This window comes from Alosa alosa, chromosome 9, assembly GCF_017589495.1.
Source record: "Alosa alosa isolate M-15738 ecotype Scorff River chromosome 9, AALO_Geno_1.1, whole genome shotgun sequence".
In the NCBI taxonomy this organism is placed as follows: Eukaryota; Metazoa; Chordata; class Actinopteri; order Clupeiformes; family Clupeidae; genus Alosa; species Alosa alosa.
The window spans coordinates 12,800,312-12,824,939 of NC_063197.1; the positions used below are offsets into that span (position 1 = coordinate 12,800,312).

The 24,628-nt window shown below is 44.8% G+C and overlaps 2 protein-coding genes and 1 long non-coding RNA gene across 6 annotated transcripts in view; 2 read left to right on the plus strand and 1 right to left on the minus strand.

Annotated features, from left to right (window-relative positions):
- sh3rf1 (SH3 domain containing ring finger 1) overlaps positions 1-16,342 on the plus strand; it is a 49,964-nt gene extending 33,622 nt beyond the window's left edge. For both annotated transcript variants that reach the window (XM_048252156.1, XM_048252157.1), the window contains exons 6-12: positions 1,286-1,396; positions 4,010-4,137; positions 7,004-7,174; positions 8,717-9,003; positions 9,765-10,117; positions 12,047-12,387; positions 12,790-16,342. In XM_048252156.1, coding sequence (XP_048108113.1) covers positions 1,286-1,396; positions 4,010-4,137; positions 7,004-7,174; positions 8,717-9,003; positions 9,765-10,117; positions 12,047-12,387; positions 12,790-12,958 — 1,560 coding nt within the window. In that variant the 3' untranslated portion in view covers positions 12,959-16,342. The remainder of the gene's footprint in view (positions 1-1,285; positions 1,397-4,009; positions 4,138-7,003; positions 7,175-8,716; positions 9,004-9,764; positions 10,118-12,046; positions 12,388-12,789) is intronic.
- Positions 16,343-17,333: 991 nt separating this feature from the next.
- On the minus strand, positions 17,334-20,323 carry LOC125300330. The gene is made up of 3 exons (XR_007194533.1): positions 20,245-20,323; positions 19,005-19,370; positions 17,334-17,460 (listed from the first exon to the last, which is right to left on the minus strand). It is a non-coding gene; the product is annotated as an uncharacterized LOC125300330 (long non-coding RNA).
- On the plus strand, positions 19,675-23,409 carry cbr4 (carbonyl reductase 4). 3 transcript variants are annotated; one of them, XM_048252159.1, is made up of 6 exons: positions 19,675-19,795; positions 20,259-20,408; positions 20,876-20,996; positions 21,133-21,266; positions 22,245-22,379; positions 22,720-23,409. In XM_048252159.1, the coding sequence occupies exons 2-6, from the start codon at positions 20,264-20,266 to the stop codon at positions 22,908-22,910; spliced, it is 726 nt and encodes a 241-aa protein (XP_048108116.1). In that variant the 5' UTR covers positions 19,675-19,795; positions 20,259-20,263; the 3' UTR covers positions 22,911-23,409. The 3 variants fall into 3 exon arrangements, with proteins under 3 accessions (XP_048108116.1, XP_048108117.1, XP_048108115.1); XM_048252160.1 differs by lacking the exon at positions 19,675-19,795 and adding an exon at positions 19,835-19,859; XM_048252158.1 differs by lacking the exon at positions 19,675-19,795 and having other exon boundaries at positions 19,881-20,408.
- Positions 23,410-24,628: the final 1,219 nt, after the last annotated feature.

The window sequence follows — 24,628 nt, forward strand, 5'->3', positions numbered from 1 at the left end:
AAATAAATAAATAGATACACACACACACACACAAATAAATACATACACAGAACACTAAACTCCCAATTTAATTTGGCATTCAGGGAGTAGCGTAATGATTTACCTGGCAAAGGATTCTGAAGATGTAGCACACATTGTTTACCAAGTCTCTCTCTTTTTTTTTTTTTTTTTCTTTTCCTCTCTCTCTCTCTCTCTCTCTCTCTCTCTCTCTCTCTCTCTCTCTCTCTCTCTCTCTCTCTCTCTCTCTCTCTCTCAACTAGAGCCGATGAGTACTCCTTTTGATATTTACTTTGTATCTCAAATGTTTCGCTCCAGGGAGAGCTTTCATCAGTAATATGAAGGACAGTGAGGACTGTGTACTTTGTGATTCATATTTAATTACCATACGCTGCATTGCTGTGAGGCTGTCACTTGGTCAGGTGCAACCCACCCCCCACCCCCTTCACAACACACACACACACGTATCAGCATATTTCACCACCAGTTTCAGGAAGAAAATAAAACATTTTGGGCGCTCACTAATTGAAGGGATTCTGTTATGTTCAGTGGATAACAGAACTTACCAAGCACAACACTGACAGCTGGCTCTTCAGCCCAGACAGCATTCTAAAATATTTGTAAATGCTTATAGAAAGCTCAAATTCCTCCTGCGAGTTGCTGCTTCTTTCACAGTGTGCCGTCTTGTGTTCATACATTTTAGATGAGTGATCTTGTGTGACTTGCACCAATATCTCCTCTTTACGACACTATTGTTTTCTCTCTCTTCCTGACAGATTTTTTTATATGATGTTCAAGTGTTTAAAAAACGTCTGCCTCTGCCTAGCCATGTGGTCTGTATCGGCCAATCAGGGCCTCAGCTCGGACTAAATGATCACTCCCATCCAGTGTGACAGTTTCAGGCCATCTCTGTTCCTCTCTGTAGTTGTTGGTAAGCTTGTGTATAGGTTACATTCCCCCAGTGTGTGTGCGCTGTCTCTCTCTCTCCTCATACATACAGGCAGGTTGGCAGCCCAACAGTGTTGCACAGATCCAGGGAGACAGGCACGCCACGCCGCATTTAGCTCCACAGTTTAATCATACATCAATGCTGTTGCGTACCGTTGCAATACATACGGGAAAGCATCAGTCCCACCTTCTGTCGCAGGACGGTTTTGTCCCTTTTTAGCAAACGACGGGAAAGCCAAACATTCTGCATTAAGAAAGCATGATCTGTTGTCTGTGACTGTGACTGTGTTCCTCTTGAGTGGGATGTAAGCGTTTCTCTCGGTTCTGTGTTCTTGGGCAGGTACACATCTGCACCACTGGCCTCATCGTCACCCCGCCCCCCAGCAGTCCGGTCACCACGGCCACCGTCTTCACGTTTCCCCCGGAGACCACCTACGCGTCCATCCCAGTGGTGAGTTACAAACATGTACACCACTCTGAATCAACACACACTACCCCTTAAAAGCTTCACAGCTGCAGTTTTATGACAATGAATGATGAAATAATTGTATAGAAAACTTTTCTGAATGGCTTGTGCATCACTGTCTGTCAGTACCAAGTTCTTCCTCCACCCAAGGAGCCACTGGCTTAGCCACTAAGTGCTGCCTGAATTGGATTGTGATGGTGAAGGGTGACAGAAGGGCAACATTTACACACCAGAAGAGATGTCTGGCCCACACCACTCGTTTGCGTCAAAAGTCTCTGTGGTATTTATAGGGTGCACCTGTGGCCCTGCCGGCAGGGTGCCAGCGTCGGGGAGAAATGTGGCTCATCTTCACAAATAGCACTTTTAGCAAGGCCCTTGTGGATTCTCTCTCTTTCTCTCTTTCTTTCTCTCTCTCTCTCTCTCTCTCTCTCTCTCTCTCTCTCTCTCTCTCTCTCTCTCTCTCTCTCTCTCTCTCTCTCTCTCTCTCTCTCTCTCTCTCTCTCTGTGTCTCTGTTTTTTTTGCATACACGCACACTCCAGAAGTGTTTATTCTGTGTGTGTGTGTATATGGGATGTCTGCATGTCTACGGTATGCTCCCACCCCCCCTCTCTGAATGCACTTGATTGTATAGGAAGTGGCACCTGACCCCAGTCTGACTATGGGAACTGGGACCTTTAATTCCCCTCCCGAGGCCGCCCCATCAAAACCATCCCCTCTGCCTCATCCACCACCGCATGGTGTTTTCAGAGCACATTCTTCCTGTGCACTAGAGTGTGAGCATGCTTGCGTGCGTGTGTGTGTGTGTCAACACAAAAGGTTGAGCTCTCCGGGTTCACCAGGGAAGTCGACATGATGTTTTCGCTCAGATGAGTCCTCCTGCCTGCGGGCAATCTCATTATCTCAGCTCCCACGTCAGCAATGGACCAGGGAAACGCACGCACGCACAAACGACCGCAGACACAGACCTGCATACACACTCATAAGCATTCACTTAGTGAATAAAACACTGCGCTCACACTCAAATGTTAGAAGCGCCAGCTCACTTACACACACACACACACACACACACACACACACACACACACACAGTTTTCATAATGACCAGACGGAGTACATTATCTCCATCCCACACACTCCCAGTGTTATGGCTGTTAAAGATGCTGAACTTTCACCAGGATTATCAGGCTCCTCATGTTGGCGCTGGTGAATGAGTGGGAGAAATGTAGAGAGGGACAGATTGGCTGGACACTTTGGCTGGACACTTTGCTTGGTAGTTATCACACTAATCATCTTATCTGCTAAGAACCTGAATTGGCCCAAGCAGGCCTCTGGTAGGATTTTCTTGAAAGCTCAAGTGCTTTCTGTTAGCTTTGTTGTTATTTGTTTTTATGATCGTGTCAGGAGCTATAACATTAGGACCATCCTCATCCTCTCCTCCTCATCCTTTTTTGCCTTTAGACTCATTTTCTCTCACACACATTCACTGGGTATCTCTGCCTTTCTCTCTCTCTCTTTCTGTCTCTCTCTTTCTTTCACTCAGTCAGACACCACACACACACTCTCTCACATATTTTCTCTCTCTTTCATGCCCTGCCTTGAAAACCAAAAGACAACAATTTTATTACCAAAATTCTATAGCTGATGTTTTTAGTAAGGTCCCACCTTTGAAGGTTTTAGAATTTGTTACTAGCATAGATTAAAAAAAAAACATATTTAAACTTCTATAACACACAATACTCTGTCCACTAAATAGCCTTAGTTGCTAAAATGGCCTTAAATTAAACAAACAAACAAACTCTCTCTTTCACACCCTTTCCTCCTCATGGCTGTTGGTCTGTTTCTGTATGTATCCCACATATGTATTTCCATTAGGCCAGGTCATTGCCAGGGTGTCTCCAGAAATCTGGAAGAGATATGAACTCGCCTCCGATTAAATATTCAATTTCCTGTGCCTGCCTGAAAGCGCTAAACAACTGAAAGGCAGATGGAACAGGCCTGTGTGTGTGTGTCTTTCTGTCTCTCTGCCTTTCTGTCTGACACTCTTGCTCACACAAACACACACACAAACACACACACACGCACACACACAAACACACACACACCCCAGGGGAGTGCCTTAAAACTGCAGTGTTTTGTTTACTCTTGAAAGCCCGTTTTGCTGAGAGTGCTGTTGTGGCGACTGCTAATAAACATGTTTGCCATCAGAGTTACTGTACTTCCTGTCTCTCACTTCATATGGAACCAGTTAACCCCCCACTCAACTCCACCCCCTCACACAGGCTCCCCAGCCAATCGAAATGCCTTCAGTCCAAGAACGTTTCCTAGCAACACAAACACAAACTAGACTCCTGAGAACAGAATAAAAAAAACTGTTTGTTTTTTGCATTGTATAACATTTATAGCTTTGTTTTAGCTCTGCTGAACTTGCCTTTGTGGATTGTTAATGGAGGGGCAGCCTGAAACCATAGCTTAGCGCAGCGTTTTAAACAGATGTAAAGATCACAAAAGTAAACAGATGGTTATTGTGTTTGGCGTCCCTTGGCTGAGCGAGTCACCCTATAACTCTTTGTTTGTGTGTGTGTGTGCTTGTTTAATAGGATGCACTGCCGCCACCTCCACCTCCTCCCCCCCAGTCCTCAGCTGCTGGCGCCACGTCCTCATTGGCTGCTGGACAGAGACCCTCCCCCAACGCCAATGACCAGAGCAGCAGACAGCGGCCTACTGTGTAAGTGTTCTCTCACACACACACACACACACACACACACACATGCAGAGCGCAGCTGCATGATCACCTGGGTACATGTAATTTGTGGCTGTGGTGAAACTGTGTTTATAGATCTCTGGCTTATGCCCACTATACACACACACACACACACACACATGGAGGGAGATGTGTGTGTTATGTGAGTCATCGCCTTTGTCTGACCCCTCTCCAGTTCCACTCAGTCAGCTGAGCGTGACCGCAGTCACAGGTGGGCCAGGTCAGAGGTCGCCATCCCCGACCTACTAGGAGAACAGTAGCTCCTCTAGGGACTCATCTCCCCAGCCCATCCGCTCACCTCTGACATTTGACCTTCGACCCCTGGTGCATTGAGAGCCCTAGCTGACTCCTGACGGCTGATGGGCATTAGACATGGCTCGTTCCTCCTCTCTGTGTGTGTGTGTGTGTGTGTGTGTGTGTGCGCGCGCTCGCGCATTTCACTGGTTTGCTTGAAACTGAGTCAACATTTGCTCAGATGTCTTTGTACCCATACTTATAGTTACATTTTATAGCATGCTATGTTTATTGTATGTTGGTTTCTTACAAGTGTGTGTGTGTGTGTACTTGGGTTCATGAAGACGGTCACATCCATCCATCTTTTTTTCCCTGTTAGTAGTCACATTTTATTGTTTCCTCTGTTTATAAGATGTTGTGCTGCTACATCTGTGTGTGTGTGTGTGTGTGTGTGTGTGTGTGTGTGTGTGTGTGTGTGTGTGTGTGTGTGTGTGTGTGTGTGTGTGCGTGCACGCATGTGTGTGTATATGTACACTCCTGTACCCAGGAGAAAGTGTGTGAAACAGATGGGGCTCTACTGTCAGTGAAGTGACTGTGCTCTCTCCTCTGAACATTAGCGCCAAGCCTGTGACTTGAGTGCAGCCCTAACAGATCATTAGCAGTAATGTCACCCAGGAATGATGCCAGAGAGAGAGAGAGAGAGAGAGATGGTTTGGCAGTAACAGTGGTGAGGGAGAGGTGGAGTGAGGTTGAGGGTGACTGGAACCATGGGGAAAAAAAGGATGAGGAGTGGATAATGAAGATGGATTGACGGAGATCACTGATGGTTTTATGGTAGAGACGGCGCTCATGTGACCGCTTGTTAGCCAACCTGTTAGCGTGTGCGTGCGTCCGTATAAGTAAGTCTATTCGTAAGCATGTGTGTGTGCATCTTTTGAGTCTTAAATCAGTCATTCTGTCATTCAATCAGATTATGCTTGAGATGTAAAAGGTCATGCAGCTGGCTCTCCAAAATGCCCTCAGGGGTAGCAGCTTTTTGAGTGGGCGCACACACATTTTAAGATAAGATCAAACTATCGTGATCTTAACTATTGTGTTTTTCCATAAAAATATAATTTCCCTTCCTGCAAGTCTGATTCCTCTTGCATGTGTGCGCCCATTAACACAAGCTCCCTGTCAAGTCCATTAGTGCTAATTAAGTGCTGTGATTGACACCAGAGCTCCAGCTTGATCACATCATGCACCTATTTCTCATTGAAGGAAACAGAATGATTGGCCTCCAGGAAACACTTCTAAATCAGTTGCAACAGATTGCCTGACATAATAAACAGCCCTTTGGAGGATGTGTCAATCCAACAGGTTTCCCTCCAGCTTCTCAGATTTTAAATGAACTCCGTACCGCTTCATTGCATGCATTCAAATATAAATAGTAGAAATCCAATCAGCAAAGGCGTCTGAGCAAAGCGTTTCATAAGCTATGATTTTTTTTTATTACATTATGCATGCCAAAGGGAATTGGATCAATTCAGTGTCTGTCAGTGCAATACAATGCTGAATACCTTGACTGCTAAAAAAGTGCAATGCAGTACTGAATACTTTAAGTGCTAAGAATAACCAAGTATTTAGTATTTTTAGCACTCAATGTGCTAATGTGCTGAAAAATACTAAATGCTTAGCAGTATTCAAAAGACCAAGGTTTTGGATAACTTTCTTGAAAAACTTTGAAGGGCAAGTCTTTGAAAAGACTTTGAAGGGCCCCAGCAGCCCTACCTAGCAGCAGGTCATCACAATTGCTGCACTCGACAGAGCAATTACCCCACTCCTGGTCCTCCCACAATCAGGTCACAATTAGCTTCAAAATGTCAAAGTCAAAGTCAAAGTCAGCTTTATTGTCAATTCCTTCACATGTTCCAGACATACAAAGAGATGGTTCTCACTATCCCACGGTGAAGACAAGACATATTTGACCAATTTTAAGTCCACAGACAACATAACATTCAAGTAAACAAAAAGTAAGTAAATAAGTAAGAGGGCACATATAATAATTGAAAAAATAAGAGCAGCAAAATTTTTTTTTGAAATTGTGCATAGACAGTCAATAAAATACTAGTGCAAATACTGTGAAATACTATAAAATACTGTTTTTGTCTATGTCTAAGTTGCTGTCAGGTGTCTGTCACCGTAGTGTTGTGTGGCACTTCAGGGACCACTTCAGCATATTTATATTCACGCTGGTTCTCCTTGGTTCCTTCATCTCGGCGAGTCCTGACGACCCTACTGATGAGGTGTCTGTTGATCCCTGCTAGCGAGGCTATTGTTATTGTTGTGTCCTTGATTACGTGAAGTAAGGCTCTTCCACAAAGCCATTTAAACTAATCTTCCATGGGATTCTCCATAAGCCGTCCATGTTCAAACACCGTTCTTATAACATCGAATGACCTCACCCGGTTCTTGGGCTCTCTTTAGTGGAATTGCTACACATTTCAGTATTGGAGGAATGGTATTGACGTGGTCATGTACTGTAGGACAACACATAATGAGGTTGCTTACCACTTATATTGGGTATACTCTATGTTTACGTGTGTGTGTTCACCAGGTATGTGGCGATGTTCCCGTACTCCCCACGTAAAGAGGACGAGCTGGAGCTGAGGAAGGGCGAGATGTTCCTGGTGCTGGAGCGCTGCCAGGACGGCTGGTTCAAGGGCACCTCCATGCACACGGGCAAGATGGGCGTCTTCCCTGGCAACTACATGAGCCCTGTCAGCAGGTAACTTGCAGCCTCCAGACCAGGGGTCGCCAACCTTTTTGGGAATGAGGGCTACCTGAAGGACCCAAAATCACATGGAGGGCTACTCATTTGAAACAAACATACCCTCACCCCTTTTTTGCGAGGGTAATCCTCCTGAATAATAGGCCTATGTGATTTTTACATTTAAATTATCAATATTATGTAGGCCTGTAAGCCTTTATATATTAAGCAACTGTATTTTCCGTTTGTTCATTTCTAAGTTTGCATGGGGAATCTAAACTATTTTTTTAAACAAAAAAAGCAATCTTTTTGTGCAATTAATAATTTAGGTTACAATTTTTAGCATTCGTTTAAAGAATGAATGGGAAAGGGATTCGAAGCCAAAGGCTAAAATTTAACCCAGATGTATGGCTACAGTACATACATGCTTAAAATGGTTCTGATCTACAATTCAATATCTATTTAAAACTTGACAATGGAGGATGTTTTTTGTGCGTGATCTGCAGACGACTTGTTGGCAATTTTATAGAAGTTGCGCTGTGGGCGCCTCATAGGTCACTCCATCACACTTTCTTTCTATCTCTTTCTGAGTCACTCACTCATTCTGGCTCTTCCACCCATTCTCTCTATCCCTTTCTCTGTCACTCCCTCACGCTTTATTTTGATGTCTTTCTGGCTCGCTCACTCACTCATTTTGGCTCTTCCACCCATTCTCTCTATTCCTCTCTCCCTATATCCTAATGCAGTATCCATCGCTTGCTGTGTCCCCTCATTTTAAGAGCATTGTCATGTCCTCATTCACACTCAAACTTGTTCGTTCCCTTGTGATTTGTAATGTTTCTCATTCTCTCTCCCACAAACACTTTTTTGCTCTTGCTGTCTCGTACTTTCATATGCTATTGTGATGCAACACGCTGATGCAAACACACTCATGCACAAGGTGACTGACAATCTTCATCAAAGCAGTTCATTAGTTGCCGTCTCTGACGCATCAGACACGCACCCACACACACACTCACACTTGCACTCACACACTTACATACGCACATGCCATGCCAGAGTGGGCAAAGTGATGGGCGGGCGGGGGGCATTTACACATGTATCATCAGTCACCCTGCACATGCATTTGCAGTATCAGCATGTCTGTGACAGGCCCACTCAGGCCGTCAAACACGTCAACACATAACATGCAGGCTGTCACACCCGCTCACTCACCGCCCGCAAGTCACACGCACCAGATCAAGGTGCCGCTGAGCAAATTATATAAGCAGTCAGCAGATCGCTTGTACTGACACATGTACATACTCACTCACTCACTCACTCACACACACACACACTCTCTCTATGCCTACAAACTCACACTCACATACCTGCACACATACTCTCACATGGAACAGATTAGCTTGTCCCCTTCCACTCTTAGTTAGTGTACTGTACTGTGTGCTAGTATACTGCACCATCATTGCACGCTAGAATAGCAACTCCTACATGTTCCAGTGTTGACACGTCTTTGGGGATGTGTATTAAGTGCTCCGCCTCTGGCTCTCTCTTCTCTTGCAGGACTGTTTCAGGAGGCAGTCAACCCAAAGTGCCCCTGAGTCTGTGCACCCAGGCAGGGAGAGGGGTCACCATCGTCAGCCCTTCAACTGCCCCCTTGGGTGGCGCGCTGGGGGGTGTGGAGCACCCCAAGGTCCTCACCACCTGCCCCGGGCCTGTCCCACCCAGCCCGCTCCCCCCCACTGCTACCGTGGTAACTGCAGCCCACATGTCCTCAGGACAGGCCAAAGTCCTGATGCACGTCACGTCCCAGATGACCGTCAATCAGGCGCGCAATGCAGTAAGGACTGGTAAGTGTATATACACACACACACACACACACTCTTCCACTCCCATTTACCCACTATTTCTCACACTCACAAGCACACACTCACATATACAAAATGAAGAATGCTTGTCCATACACTAATGTCAATGTGTGATGTACGTACTGTATGTATTAACTATGTCAAACACTGATCAAAATTTGTGAGGTCTACTCTGTCCTCACAGGTTTTTAGACTGTAGTAGGGTTCGTGTATGTCCTAGTCAGTGTGGAATGCCCATGTTCCACTGATTTGGACACACATGGCAGTTAATGCAGATCAGCAGCGTTCAGTAAATCTGTTATGTAATGCTTCATGCTGTAACCCCCATATATGCCAGAGGGCCATAAAATATCAGTCTTCTGTAGGTTTCGCTTCTAGGAATCCCGTCATTTGCACATTTAATCCTTTAGACCTCTGCGTGTCTGACCTGGCTTTTGAGTACTTGCACGAGCTCAGCAGAAAATACTTTACTGTAAAATGCCATACTGTTTATGCGCTTTGTTTTAAGCTTGGGGCTAACTGATTTCAACACATTTTGTTCTGGATTGCAACAACTTAAAACATTTAAGTCTTATTTTTGTGGTTTTTCCATGTATTACCCTTGTGAGTTTGTTATTGGTAAGTGTAAGTGCGCTTTCGTAACACAAGTTGCCTTTTTTTCTCGCAAGTGCACGTGTGTTTGGCTGATGCTCCCAGTGGAAGCGTCTGGTGTAATTACCCCCCTGTGTGCTTTCCTCCACCAGCTGCTTGCCACAGCCAGGACCGGCCCACGGCGGCGGTGACGCCCATCCAGTCCCAGCAGGCCGTGGCCTTCCTGCCCCACCTGGCCGTGTGCCCGCAGCCATTGGGCGTGGCGGCCTCCGCGGGCGCCTCCCCCTCTTGTGCTCGTGCCGGCGTGTCCCTGGGCTGCGCCGCCGCCTCCCTCACCCCTCCCAACGTCAGCGCCGCGTCCCTGGAGGTGGACGGCCTGCGGGCCGTGGCCGTGCTGGCCGTGCCCATCGCCCCCGGCAGCGCTGTGCCCCTCGGTGCCGCCATGACCTCGGCGTCCGCCACTGGGAACCAGGCCCTCCCCTGCCGCATGGACAAAGATGGAAAGGTGGGTGCAGGGTGCAGCTACCACCACCAACAACACTACTCCACACAACACCACCACTTCTGATTTAAAGATGCTCTGTGGAGCTCTATACTTGTTTCCACCTGTCTTGAACGCAGCCATAAAGCACTCTTCATGTATTAGCGTCTGACGCTAATTGGTTTGCATGCTAACTGTAGGGGATATCTGGGCAACACAGGGCATAGGCGTTTGACATTGTCAAAACATGTTGATATTTTCTAGGTCCTTTTTAAATGTTGTAAACAAAAACAAAACAACCTCCAACCTTTAAAACTCCTGAAAATTCGATACAAGTACCCTCTGCCTTCCCAGTGTTCATAAGAGTGGCTTCAACTCTCTCCTCTTAATGCGTATGCTGCAACAATTAGTTTCCGCTCCAATCAATGGAACCGGCTACACCAGACGTGATGGCGGCGCACACCATTGAAAAAGAAATGTATAACTTGTAGTTCAGTCTTCTAGATCTATTTTTGCAATCTGTGAACAGAATGCTTCAGTTGCATGCCCAGTGTAGCCCAGATGTAGTCCCGACATCACAAGGTCAAATAAATGTGGTAGAACAACACGTAAGTGTTTCAGTACTTTCATGTTTGGAGTACAAAATTAGAAACGCCATGGCTGTGAGTTCAAACCAAGTCAAGTCAACTTTATTTGTGTAGCACATTATTAAAGACAACGTCAGTTTTACCCTAGCCCTTCACATGGCACTTTAGTAAAGTGCACCAAAAATGGTGTACTTTTCACTGCCTCCTCTGTACAGGCAGTTACTTATGATAATTAAGTTTATGCAAGATGGGAAGAAGGTTTCTTTGGGGGAAACAAAGTTTCAAATTGGAACCAGGTTGTGTGTGTGCTTGTGTGTCTGTGTGTGTGAGAGTCGCTGGGGAGTTGGTAGAGTGCTTGCTCACCTTCCTCTCCCTCTCTCTCTTTCTTCTCCTCTTCCTCTGCTCATCTGCTTCAACTTTCTCCTCCTAAAAACCTGCTGAGCTGAAAGTGTCTCTTAATTATGATTCGGCTGGTTTGCTCTCCTTTTGCTGAGTGCAGTGTGTTAGTCCTGCCGAAAACGCTGCGCTACATGAAGCGGAATATTCTAAAGTAGCTTAAGGACAGGCACAACAAGAAGCCTCTCTCTCGCTCTCTCTTTGTGTGTGTATGGTGTGTGTGTGTGTGTAACCATGCCTCGAGGACACTACACTGAGCCAGCGAGCAAGCATGTGTGCATGTGTTAGCGCTCGCGTGTGGTTTTTGTCCGACTCAGCTCATAATTTCTACTAACTGGGTGAGGGGGGAAATGATTGGGCTCAGCTGGGGTCCCAGATGGAAACCAGCTCTGAGACGAATCATGAGGCTTCGATCAGGAGGAGTTGGTTCTCATCTTGGGGTATGGTTTCATACTCTCCTGTAACATTAGACACATGTGGGGTACTCTCACTGCACAATGTGGATCAGAGATATCACCCGTAAGTTCAAGTGTGTTGATTTGTTGAAATGCTATCTTTTTATTCCCTTTGGGCAAGTCAAGCAAGGGTGTTGGGAGTTATTTTGTAGCAGGGTGATAATGCAGTGTCCTCAGTCCTCACATGCTGTTCCTCAGGGCCTAATTCACACACAAGAGTCCTCTGTCAGGGCAGAGGAGAAATTGAGTTAGTGGGTGAGACGAGCTGTGAGGGGCTGGGTGGAGACACATTAACAGAAAGAGACAGATGAGTGTGTACACACACACACACACTCACACACACGCTGCTGGACCCAGATCTGAGCCAGCCAAAATGCCTACATTCGATATCTGAAACGGATATCATTAAAGCTTAAAGTTAGCGTGGCCAAAAATAGCATCAGATGTGTGTCCAAAGCATAAAACTTAAGTGCTCAATATAAACATGGATGTGTTTTGATCTTTTTAACACACAGAGAGAGAAGAAGGGTCTCCTTAAGCTGCTATCCAATAAGAAGAAGCTCCGCCCCTCTCCCCCATCCTCCCCTACGCTGGAAGCAGAGCAAGCCGTCGCCATGGACATGCCCCTGGGAGCCGCAGGACCTGACATGGCCGCCTGCCCAGCTGGGGCCAATGGCGGTCGCTGTGGGTCCACTTCGGCCGAATCGGAACCCTCCCCGTCGGCCTCTGGCTCCTCGGAATCCACCCACCGCAAGAGTGTCTCCCAGGAAGTCCCTGTGCCCATCGCCCCTCCCCCACGCCAACCCTGTTCATCACTGCATGCGCTACACGACTCTCGACCAATCATCTGCGAGAGGTACGTTTCCGCCAACACTTTTTGAGCCCCAATCTGCTGAGATTTTTTTACTGTGCATTGCTGTGTTCATATTTACTGCTCTTGCAGAGTGGAGCTCGTAAGCCCTCCATATAAAAATCCTGCCAAACTAGTAAATGTTAAATTTTAACAGGTTCATGAATTGATTTTTTACAATGTTGTCTTTGTGTACATAGGTTTCTTCTGTCATTTGTCATACATTGACTGTAGTGGAAAGTAGCATGTTAATGGTTGCATAGTAACTGCTTAAACCAGTTACTATGCCCAGAAGGCAGTATTGTAATGCCACCAGTGAAAAGTAAGGGATAATGGACTACATGGTGTTAGGGTGGTAATGTGGCCACAAAGTGATTCGGATGTAACCCGAGTTGTTCCCTCCCACAGGTACCGGGTGGTGGTGTCTTACCCGCCCCAGAGTGAGGCAGAGTTGGAGTTGAAGGAGGGAGACATCGTGTTTGTCCACCGGAAGCGTGAAGATGGCTGGTTCAAGGGCACGCTTCAACGGAACGGCCGCACGGGACTCTTCCCTGGCAGCTTTGTGGACATCATCTGATACCTCGGCGACATGATCAGCCCCAAAGTCTTGGCGTCTGGGAGTGGAATTCACTCAAACTGAGATGACTACGCAAGGCATTCATCTGGATATATATGCTATGCCTTCTGCCGTAGTCTTAATCCAGCCACCTTAAGCCACCTCGCAGAGGGGGAAAAAACTCTTGAACTGGGCCACTGATGAATTGCGGCCTTTTGTAAGGAGGCTGTGAACGGGCCTTAATAGCACAGTGGAGAAACGGCAATGGATTTTTAAGGACATAGACACGTACAGTAGCAAGCAGAGGAAATTAGCATTAGCACCGGCTAGCATAAGCTGGTGATGAGCACTAGAATCAGTCACGTGGTAGGGCTAGACTTTCCTTTTTGCTTTATTTAACGATCAGTTAACATTTCAAAGGTCTTTTTAAATGTGTGCCTTGTACTGTCTCACTTTATTGTATATAAGCAAACAAAGATAAATATGAGTCACAGAACAAACAAAAATTATGAACTGTTCATGTCTGGAAATATGAATTTAACTTATTTTTTATTATGTGGTTTGGTTGGGGTAGTGCAGAAAGTTGGCTGACTGGTATGGATGCATGAGTTATTTAAAAGCTCGCTTTAATGTGGAAGTACCATTAACATGGACCTGTGATTGGCTGCCTGCAGCTCTTAGCTCACTGATTGGATAATTACTCATCCAATCTGTCTCTCTTTGCACAATAAGTGGCTGAAAGGTCATAGCAAGTCTCTCAGTGTCATCAATGCCAATTAATGTTTGGATGTTTTGATTGCCTTTGTGTTTCGATGTTTTGAAGGACGTCATAGGTAGTAGAGGGACTGCATGAAAGATACGGCATGATTCAAAATGGCTGACAAGATCGTCAAGATGAGGAAATACTAGAAACAATCGACTGCTGTATATGTCCTGTTTAAGTGATTTGGATGTGAGAGGTTCTTGTGCGTTTGTTTGTGGAAAAGACTGAGAAATACACTCCACAGGTCTTCAAAATCACTAGTATCCTGTGATTCTTTTTTTTTTTCCTTTTGAAAATCGTAGCTGCTCCCTGTTTTTGATGAACCTTATCTGAAATGGCTCTTCAGTCCAGGCAACAGAGCAGAGCGACTGACACAATCACACACCGTAATCATAGAGAGTGAGTCTGTCACCCACTTTTCTGTGTATATTTATATTTAACCGTTATGAGTGTGTGTGTGAGCGCGTGTTTGAGATGGGATCGTCTGTGTGGCAACCCTCAGAACAAACAGTAACAAGTCATCTTGCCAGTGATTGCGACACAGTTGGTCTAACCTCAAACATGTCCTGAACGGGCTGGAAGCAGAAAAAAAGTACTCCAACAGCCAGCGCCCTGGAAACCACCAGTGAGCGTCCCTCAGCCAGAGGCCCCACCACTGTCCCACACAGATCAGCCGCAAGGCGCTCTGCCCGTCACAGTGGCTCTACACCATCATGTGTCCATTACTGCATTTCAGCATCAAGTGTTTCTATCAGCTTCCTCCTCCTCCTTAGGGTCAGTCTGGTGGATGTTTGTGCAGTGTGTGTGTGTGTGTGTTTGTGTGTGATGAAGTGTCCCGTAGACTTGAATATGATGTATGTGTTTTGTTCTATAAATGGCTTTGGGTACTTTGGTTTTACTCCGGTTTCATTGACCATTTCATTTTTTTTGTCTTTGTGAAGCACAAGGTGTATGTGATTGATTTTAATGGAATTGAAAAGCCCCTGGGTCCCTACTGTTTTATCGTTTCATTCCATATAAAAAAAATGATCGTCTCATCCACTGCCTCCACCTCTTCCTCTCACCCTGACACCCCCCACCCCCCAGCCGCCGGAGCGTATTGCAGTCAATGGCATTTCAATTTCTCCCTTCGCCAGCCGAATTTCAAATGGAACAGTTGATTTGGAAAAGGTGCCCTGATTGCACAATGTTCCCAGCTCTCACCTTCAGTTATCAAATGCGGTATTACAGGCCAGGTGGATTACTGCTGCCATCAAACCTAGTCATGCAGGACTGATACCCTAAAATGAGACCCCCTCCACCTCCCTCCCCAGTCATCATGCCTCCTCTGGTGAGCCTGCTTATCAGAGAGGACACTCACTGGGCCTCAAATGCCACTTAACCTATGGAATCTACGCATTCCATCAGCACCTCTGATGGACAGGCAATTTGGGAAATGCACCACTTCATCACCTGAATTCAAAACTGCACCGTTGCTCCTTAAGCCCCCCTTGAACATTTCTGAGGCTCATTTGACACCAGTGCCACATAATTGGCAACTGTATTTAAGGTCCTTCAGAGGTGATTCTTGATAGTCGGTTCAAATGCAGAGTGGCTAGAATTCACAAGAGATCTTATTCTCACTGACTAGAATGGCGCAAGTCTTTTGTCCTTTTAATAACGCCTTCGTACATTGGGCTATCATTAAGGGGTCAGGTTATAAAAATGTCCACAGAAATTAAATTGTGATTAGTTATATGTGTGTTTGTGAGGGAGAGACTGAAAGAGATTGAGAGTGCAAAAAAGTCTCGCTCTGTGATGAAGGGGCTTTTGTGCGATTGGCTGCTGGCTTAGTTAGGCTGTAGTTGTTGTTGTTGATGTTGCGGATGTGGCGAGAGGTGTCGAGCTGTAGAGCGTGGTACGATACACTGTTTAGACGGACTGTTAACTCAAGTGCTGCCGTTGAGTTGACCCTCCTTGTTATGTCATCTTGGCACTCATCCAGTTACCTGCAGTGTCTCATTCAAATACTTTTTTAAATCTCTGCTTGTTAGGCTTTCCATGGACTTACACAGGTTTACATTCACCTTTTTCTTGACTTCCACAGTTTACACGCTCATCTGTACAGTATATTTTAGTCAAATGAAATAATATGCCTTACACTGACAGAAGGTACCTGTGGGCTCATACAGAAACACACACATATATACTGTGTACACACACACACACACACACACACACACAGGGCAAATCTACAAGGAGATTGACAACTTCAGTACTAGTAGTGACTGATTCTGATTGCTTTAGCTGGAAGTCCATCAGCAGGTCAACATGTAACTAAAGGTGGTTTTTTGTTGTTTTTTTCCATGTGAATTTCATTTACTGTAAAGGCCAAGCCTTGTTGGCACACAAGGTAGCACTAAGTTGGCTTTATCTGACCAGTTCTCTGTTTGCCAAGATGACATACTTGATATTTTTTATTTTCTCAATAATGACTTAATCATCTAAAAATAGGTGGTTTGTTTGTTTGTTAATGGTGATTACTGGCATCCACTTGACCGTTTTTTTTTTTTTTTTCTGTGTAAACATTCTGTAACATTGGAAGGAAAAGCACATTTTGTAATGATTTCAACCTTAACAAAAATAAAAAGCCAATGGTTTTACTCGTCTTGTGCCGGTCCTTTTCTTTTATATAAAGACTACAGCAACCTCTCTGACTCAGTCCCTTTGTTGAATCTTTCTCCTGGACCTGATGTAAATATTTAACTGGAATAAGGTGATTTTTATGTGGTTTTAAAAATAGCTGTGTGGGAGAGAAGGGGGGGAACGGAGCGATTCAAAAAGGGGAGGAGAGACGGGAAGAGAGGGAAACAAGACCTTGGGCTTTTTGCCCATTGCCCTCTGCTTGTGTCTGGCTGTCTGAAGACGTTAACTCATCAACCTGCTCCAGGAGAGGATGCCAGGGACCACTCTTCCTCCAAGATCTGTTTTTCCCCCTCAGTTTTGAAGATACACAGTATAGTGCTATAAGCTGTAAAAAAACTAAACTATTTTATTTATTCCTCAGCACAAACTGAATGTGCACTTCCCCCACTCTTTTTGCTAGTTGAAATATTGACCGCACTGTGAACTGGTCGATACCAGTTGGTCTTTAACTTTAACTTGTGGCTTTCGGGTACGTTTTCAGCTATTAAAGCATCCTACAACTACACACCAGGACTGTGTAATGGGAAACTTGTTTCAATCCAAAATCAATAAGAGCGGTCACTGCAAATATTATAGTAGTCTGTAGTAGCTGTAGTCTGAAAACCTGCAGTTTCATGGTGTGCATGAAGTTTTATTTTAACTAGATGTATCACAATCTTTAAAGTGATGCCTGTTAGAGATTCATAGGGGTCCATAATCCAGTTTTGAGAGGACTCCACTTAAATTATGACCTGAAAAAGACAGACAGGATTAGAATTAAGTACTAACTTACTGTAAGATACACTCAAAGATACTTAAAGCAGTCCAGCAGAGCTATTAAAAAGGACCAGTATCTCTCAACTTCAGCCTGTCCAGTCCCAGGTTCCACTATCCCCCCATTTGCTACTTCCAACTGCAAATGGATACTAGGTACACTTCACACACACACACACACCGAGGAGCATGTTTTATTTATACTGAAATGTCCCGTCCTCTCCTTCACCCTTCATATGTCTCCGTCTCTTCACCTTCCTCCACTCATTTCTCTCATTCTGTTCCCCCAGGCCTTCAGTTCATCTCCAGCCTCATAATAGCTCTACAGAAAAAGTAGATGAAAGAGTATGAGATGGCAAAGAATATACAGTATGAATGAAGAGTGAGGGTATGGATAGCCCCAGTGTACTCTCAAATGCATGTAGTAGTATTCATTCACAGCTGAAAGAGAGAGGGAGAGAGATAGTGTGTGTGTGTGTATTAGAGAAGCAGTGTTGGTATATGAGCTTGGTTGCTCGCGTTGGCATGGTGTCGTTAGCTCAAAGGAGTGTGAAAGAAAAAAATTACCTCCTGATGTTCAAGGTACAGGGAAGAATACAAATCAGGGGATCAGCTCAGTCACACCCGGGCACACTAAATAAATGTCATTAGCCAGAATTTCTCACAAAAATGTATTTCAAGCGTTCATTTGCACGTGTCCTCTCCTTAGCCTGGACCTGAAATAAGACTGACATGTCATTTCAATGCAATTTGAGTGAGGGACAGCGGATACTAATTTAGACTATGTGTGTGTGTGTGGGTGGAAAATATATGAAGCCTAAGCTAAATGTAGGCTATTACATGTAATATATGAAGAGTTCAGATGCAAATTTGCATATTATGTTTTATTGCCAATTCCAGGTAATTATCTATCTATCTTTTTAAAAAATAGGCTACTGTATATTTCTGTAAATTCATCAAAAAATGGATTTTTGCATCTGAAAAGCCATATTTCATATATATTTATGTTTATGGTTATTGACACTATTCTGTTAATTTCATTTATTTAGTTCTATTAATAATCAGTATTTTCACTTTGAGTAATCTACTAAGAAATAAATATAAACATATGTGTATAAGTGTATAGTCAATAACACTGTGAGGCCCAAGCCCATGATGCACCACTGCATTTCACACAAATGTAAATGAGGAGCGAAAAGTGACAAAAAGCCCTGCTCCACATCCCTCACTACCATGCACCAACGCTTATGGCTCAATCACAATTTAAAAACTGCTTTCTAGCACCCACTCTACTTGTTTTTATGTCCATTCAAATGTGATAGTCAGAATGATCAGAATTGCGCTTTCCTCGGTCTCTCTCTGGTTCATGCTGACTGACATTGTGACTTGTGAATTGCTCAATAAAAGTTTGCCTAAAGCACGATTTCCTGAGAAAGCTCTTCAACGTGTTCCAAAAATAAGCTATGCATGGGTCTGTGTTCTCATTTGATTTCTATGGGGCTCTTTGATGTTGCCACGTGCCAACTGCTGAGAGAGGTGCTCGTTATCATTTAGTTCAACTGACTGACTTTTTGTTGTTGTTGTGAGTAGGCCTATCTCAGAGTTATTATGCCTGCTCTCTGGTTTGTGTCATTAGCCCAGATATGCACTATTGCGCACTGGAGGTCCTCCGGCAAAGCAGTATTTATCAAGCCCAGGCTATTGTGCAGAAGAAAAGCATGCCAGCTGCCTGCTTCTGTCAGTCCTATTACTTTTGTGCCTTTCAAGCCACCGGCATACAGCTATAGGACAGAAGAGGATAGGATACCTTAATGTAACCATGCTTTGTCACACATCCTTAAAGGGATGGTCCATGTTCATGTTTACCTGTTCAGGCCTACAGATGACTATATTTCCAGTGTCCAATGACCAATGTCCATCTTGTGGTCGTTCCAATAAAACATTCCAATAAAGCCCTTGCCAACGCCGCAGAAAGAAGCAGTCACTGGCTATAACTGAAACACAGAGATCAAGTCTGGGCTCCAAGGTGACCGGCTAACCATGAGACACACTTCCAGGTCTGATCAGCCTGTTGTGTGCCTGCCTTGAAGGAGGGTGTCTTGTGATAAAAGGCCAAACACCTAATGAAGGTAGGCTATACAACTGAAGATGTGCCGGACTGGTAACAGTTAGTGATCCACCCAACATCTTCACTACTCGGCATGCTGAAACTTCAGGGATTGAGACACAGTTCTAGAAGAATAGGAAATACAAAAGAATGAACAAGTGTTTTGCATTTAAAGAGACTGAAGGACAGTTGTCATTTCTTAGTTGATCGATCCAATGATTAGATTATGTTGTTATGGGTGGGATTCATTTGAAAAACGTATATTGTTAAACAAAACTGAGAGTATTCAACTAGTGCCCTCAAAGAATGTTGAACCCAGAGTCCTATACGGCTCTGGTTGAACCCAGTGCAACCAGACTGAGAATAGTAACAAACCATTTTTATATGTTGTGGCGCCATCTGGTGTATCTACAGGGGCAACGTCAGAGGGTCAAATTTAAAAAATATGGCGGCGCCCACTGGCTTTCGTTTAGGGTGAATGGCTGTCAACTTTTAAGAGGACTATCTAAGGGCAATAACATGAGGACATTTTGATGAGAGAACCTTTGAGGTTAACGTAATATCAGTGTACTTTGGATAACCTGTTGTTCATTTCTAGCTGCGCGCCAACAATGGTATTTCACATGGTTTGAGAGCGAGCTGGTCCAAGCTAACGTAATGCAGATCTAGCGTTAAATTAACGTTAGCTTAATTACATATTGGTAAAAGATGTTAGCACAAAATCCCACTCCTTTTCTTCAATTCACTGTCAGTTTTTATGTCCGTTAGAGCCTAACGTTATATCGATAGTCTAATATCTGACCACCGCAGTCTCACAAGTTTTCTTTTCAGTCTGAACCAAAACTATCAAACTGCTTTGTTTTACGCTTGTCATGTGGTGCAGATATGCTGCTAACGTTACCTGGGTGTGTCGAAACTGTTTTTTTTTTGGAAGAAGAGTGTTTGGTGCATGGTCTGGCCACAATTCCAACACGAAAGCCTTCAATTTGCTAACGTTACCTGTCATTCTATAGCACCCATGTCCAGACTGAGTGTGGTGTTTGGCGGCTCCCGGGGCATTGGCCGTGCGGTGGCCGGGCTGTTAGCTCAGAGAGGGCAAAGGGTTGTGGTGATATCCAGAAATCAGGAGGCAGCCCAGGCCACAGCAGTAGCTCTGCCTGGAGGTAAGCTTATTGAGCCTGTATCCACAAGCAACACAGAGACACCGGCCTGGGCAAATCTATAATTAGGCCGAATCCCAATCTTGTAAACTACACAGTTTAAGTGTTATTTGGATTATTTGCACAGACATATCTCATGAAAACATACTCCTGTTGAGGTATTGTAGTAAGGATGTAGAGGATAGCATTATAGCATTATTGGAGTGACCTGCCCAAGGACCTAAATTAACTGAACTGGGCAATTTGATTAGTCGCGTGACGAGATTTCGTGCCAGCTTTAATGGAGTACATTTGATTTTGTAAACAGACCACAACCACCTAAGGCCGTTGATTAGATGAATGAAGCACTCTAAGGAGAATTTGTCCAAGGGACCAGTATACCATGCCAAAGTATCTCTTTAGTCCCTCTTTAGCTGAAGTGGTTTCAGGTGATTCTTCATATCAGTGTGGTTTGTGATTTTTCTCTGTAGCAGAGCATGTGGCTCTCAGTTGCGATGTCTCCAAGGAGCAGGAAGTGCAGAAGACATTTGAAGCCATCCAGAAAAACTACGGCACTGTGGGATACTTGGTCAACGCAGCGGGCATCAACAGGTGTGAAAGCAAAGCACAGTCCAAAGCTAATTAACAAATGTATTTAATATTCATTAATTAAATACAGTATCCTGTGTCTGTCTGTATACACAGCAAAGACTGTCTCTCACTCTGTGTGTGTGTGTGTGTGTTGAAGGGATGGGCTGCTACTGAGGACACGTCCAGATGACATAGCGTCTGTGCTTCACACTAACCTGCTGGGCTCCATGCTCACCTGCAGGGCAGCGCTGAGGAGCATGCTGGGCAAAGGCGGGGCCATCGTCAACATAGGTACCATTCTATATTCAACTATATTATATACAATTATACACTATACAACCATACAACCAGCATGTTCGTTCAGTGGACTAAAACCGTCCTTGGCTGTCATCCTTCTTTCCAGTTTCTGTTTTCATTTGTCTCGTATATTGGTCTTCAGCAGTGAGCTATTATTTCATGTTTGGTTACAAAGATTTATGTGTCTTTCAGTTTTTCATAACTGGTGGGTCGGGACCTAAAAGTGGGGCGTGGAACCGTTCTGGGTGGGTTGCGGAGCTTGTGGTTAAAAAATAAATAAATAAAAGAATCGCCCATTTAAAATGCTACCCTATCAGATCTAATGTAGGCCTTTTATTTTTATAGACTTTATTTGTATGCCAGTCATTGCCATGGACATCATAGACCATGTTTATGTGGCAGGTGATGTTAGACATAATTTTAGCTGTAAATATGGCAAAACGAACACCACTAGACTGGCAGACAGTGTACTAGCATACAATGGCCACTAGGTGGCCTTGGTGTACTGTATGTGATGCACTGTGATGGTACCTTTTGTCCATAGGCTGTTATATAATTTTCTTTGATGGCATGATGGTCATTAATGTATACTGTTTGTAAATTGAAAAGTGTGACACTCAATGTGTGGTTGTCAGAATCACATTTCACAATGGAAAAGTTGCTGAGTATCTGATTATTTGTTTTATTTTTGAGACTTCTGTAATGTTTCTCTAATGTCGTAAATATGGCTTTAAACTAACTGAACTTTAATGTGTCACAGTTTTAGTGCCAATTTGTAACTAATCTTTTGGGAAAGTGGTGGGTAGGCCCACTACTCTCAGGATTACCATAGTCAACCTTCACAACTAGCAATGTTAATAATGAGGTATTTCAGCTTCGGTCACAATGTCCTCTCCCTTTTCTGTGTGACCTTGTGTCACGTAATTATATGTTCTGACAGATTGTCTGATTATTGTTAAAATGTTCCGGCAGGTTCCGTGGTGGGTCTGAAAGGCAACGCGGGTCAGTGTGCATACAGCGCCAGCAAAGCCGGGCTGGAGGGGTTCACACGCTCCCTGGCCAAAGAGGTCGCGTCCAGGAATGTCCGAGTCAATCTCGTCGCTCCAGGTACCTCTTGTCCCTCTCCTGTAATTTGCCCACCCTGCTTCCCCTCGCTCCATGTCTCCTGTCTTTTCCCCTCTGCTTTGTGATGGCGGTAATGTGAAGTATTATGGGCTGCTCTCCAGTCCATGCAGGCACACTCCTCCACACAGCGTAGATTAAGGAGGACGACTCCCCCCAATATTGAGACAAATTACATGCCAAGTGTTACCTCTGCAGGGATGATGAACTTCATGATGAATTTCATCTTAGATTTACACAGCTTGCCCCCTTAACCTATCCTCTCATCCATGGAGCTAAAAAAGTGAAACCAACCCAACCAGCCTTCCCCTTTGACCTCCACCAGGGTTCATCCGCACAGACATGACCGCCGGGCTGCAGGAGGAGGTGGGGGGCGGCGGGGCGCAGACGAGGATCCCCCTGGGCCGCTTCGGGGAGCCAGAGGAGGTGGCCAAGGCGGTGCTCTTTCTGCTGGAGTCGCCCTACATCACAGGCCAGGTGCTGCTGGTGGATGGCGGCCTGCAGCTGGCCATGTAGAGGTCAGAGGTGTAAAGGTCCGGCTTCAGAAAGTAAAAGTCCTGCCACAATTTGGCTCCAACCATTCACTTAAAGAGCTGATTCTAATTATTAAGCTGGAAGATCAGCTAATTAGTGAAATCACATTATGTGTTAAGTGCACAGGCAGAACCAATACATGGCAGGATTTTTACTCTCTGAAGCCAGACTTCTACATCTCTGATGGACTGCCTGTCTGTCTGGCAGAAAGCAGTATGGGGTTCCTTCTGGATGTACCACAATGTCTGAGGTGCGTCCAAATTTGGCGAATGGCAGCGGACGTTCAAAGTGAACTGGTTTTCTTTGAACCTAAAACTGTGAATGCTGTTGGTGCAAACATGCTAAATTGTTTGATTCAAATGGCTAACCCTTAGTTCTCAGCGAACATAAATGAATGCTGAACCCTATCCTGAGACCATTTGTGTGTGTTTGTAAATATGTTTGCTGTGAGCTCAAGATAAACAAAACCTGTTTGAACGTGTGAACATTTGCCTTTTGTTTCCTAATTTGGACGCACCTCTGGGTTTGAGCATTTCTTCAGTTCCATTTAATGGAGCAGATCAACCCCTGACTCAGAGAAGAAGAAAAAACACATGCACACTGCGCAGCCAAGGCCGGACGTGGCCTGTTACGTCAACTGTTAGCATTGTATATGTGCACCATGTTGGTTGAATGGTGTTTGTCCCCTTGGAAAAATGATGCATGGACAATGTCTGTGAGTGGAGGTTTGAACTTGTTGGCCAAGTATTTTTAAGCTGCAGGAGAAGGATTAAGCTTTGTTTCTGGGCAGACAGCCCACAAGCATATAGAAAGTTTTAAAAATGAGATTCGCCTCTTTGGTCTGTCTACTGAAGCTTAGTTTCCCAACACATGATTAAAGCCAAGCTTCTCCGTTCCACTGCCACCTAAGATGTGGTGAGAGTCTGTGTAGAGATTTGTTGTCAGTCGTAAAAGAATTACAGCACATTTTCTACACTATAATTATTCCTGTTAAGAAAAAAAAAAGCATTGTTGTGGTCATTGTTTCTCTGTATTCTTCTGTCTCAATCTGTCTTCTGCTAATCCAACTGACACAAAACAAAGGCCTTAAATGTCAGCAATGGACGGAATTAATAAGTAAACGTTTCACTTGAACGGCTTCCTTTCAATTGTTTAATTACATGTAGATGTATGTTGTGTACGCAGCAGCAGATGTCATACGGAATGACAAACTGCTTTGTAATCTTATTGCTTAACGAAGATCTTGCCACAAAGCCTTTTCTGAGTCCTTGGTTAAAATGGTTTTAATTACCATACTGAGAAGTGTTTCATAAAGATTTGTGTAGATTCATACTTAACACTTGAACTCTAGACTGTTTGGGGCCTACTCCAACTGTTTTGCAATCTTGGAAATTGCGTGTCAGGGCCTCGATCTGGTTCTTATCCCTGCCATGACTAAGGGGAACCCAGTCCCTTGCTATCATGTTTCATCTTTGTCCCCCGGAATGCCCCTCATTGCCCCCAACCCCACTCCACCCGACCCCCACCTCCCCACTGAGCCATGGTCAGGGGCTCTGCTGGCTCCAGCTGTGGGGGATTAGTGACGGGGTGCAGGTTATTTTTAGGCTGCCAGGGGAGTGTTTTTTCGGGGCTCTGATTTCGACTGGAGACTCGTGGTTGGGGATGGATGAGGTCGGGGGTGGGTGGCGTCACGTGCAAGG

Bases quoted from the DNA above. Each gene is read 5' to 3' on its own strand.
- cbr4 (XM_048252158.1), top strand. From the start codon at position 20,195: ATGGTCTGGCCACAATTCCAACACGAAAGCCTTCAATTTGCTAACGTT. The intron at 20,997-21,132 runs GTGTGAAAGCAA...TGTGTGTTGAAG, and splicing joins AACGCAGCGGGCATCAACAG to GGATGGGCTGCTACTGAGGA. The intron at 21,267-22,244 runs GTACCATTCTAT...ATGTTCCGGCAG, and splicing joins CGGGGCCATCGTCAACATAG to GTTCCGTGGTGGGTCTGAAA.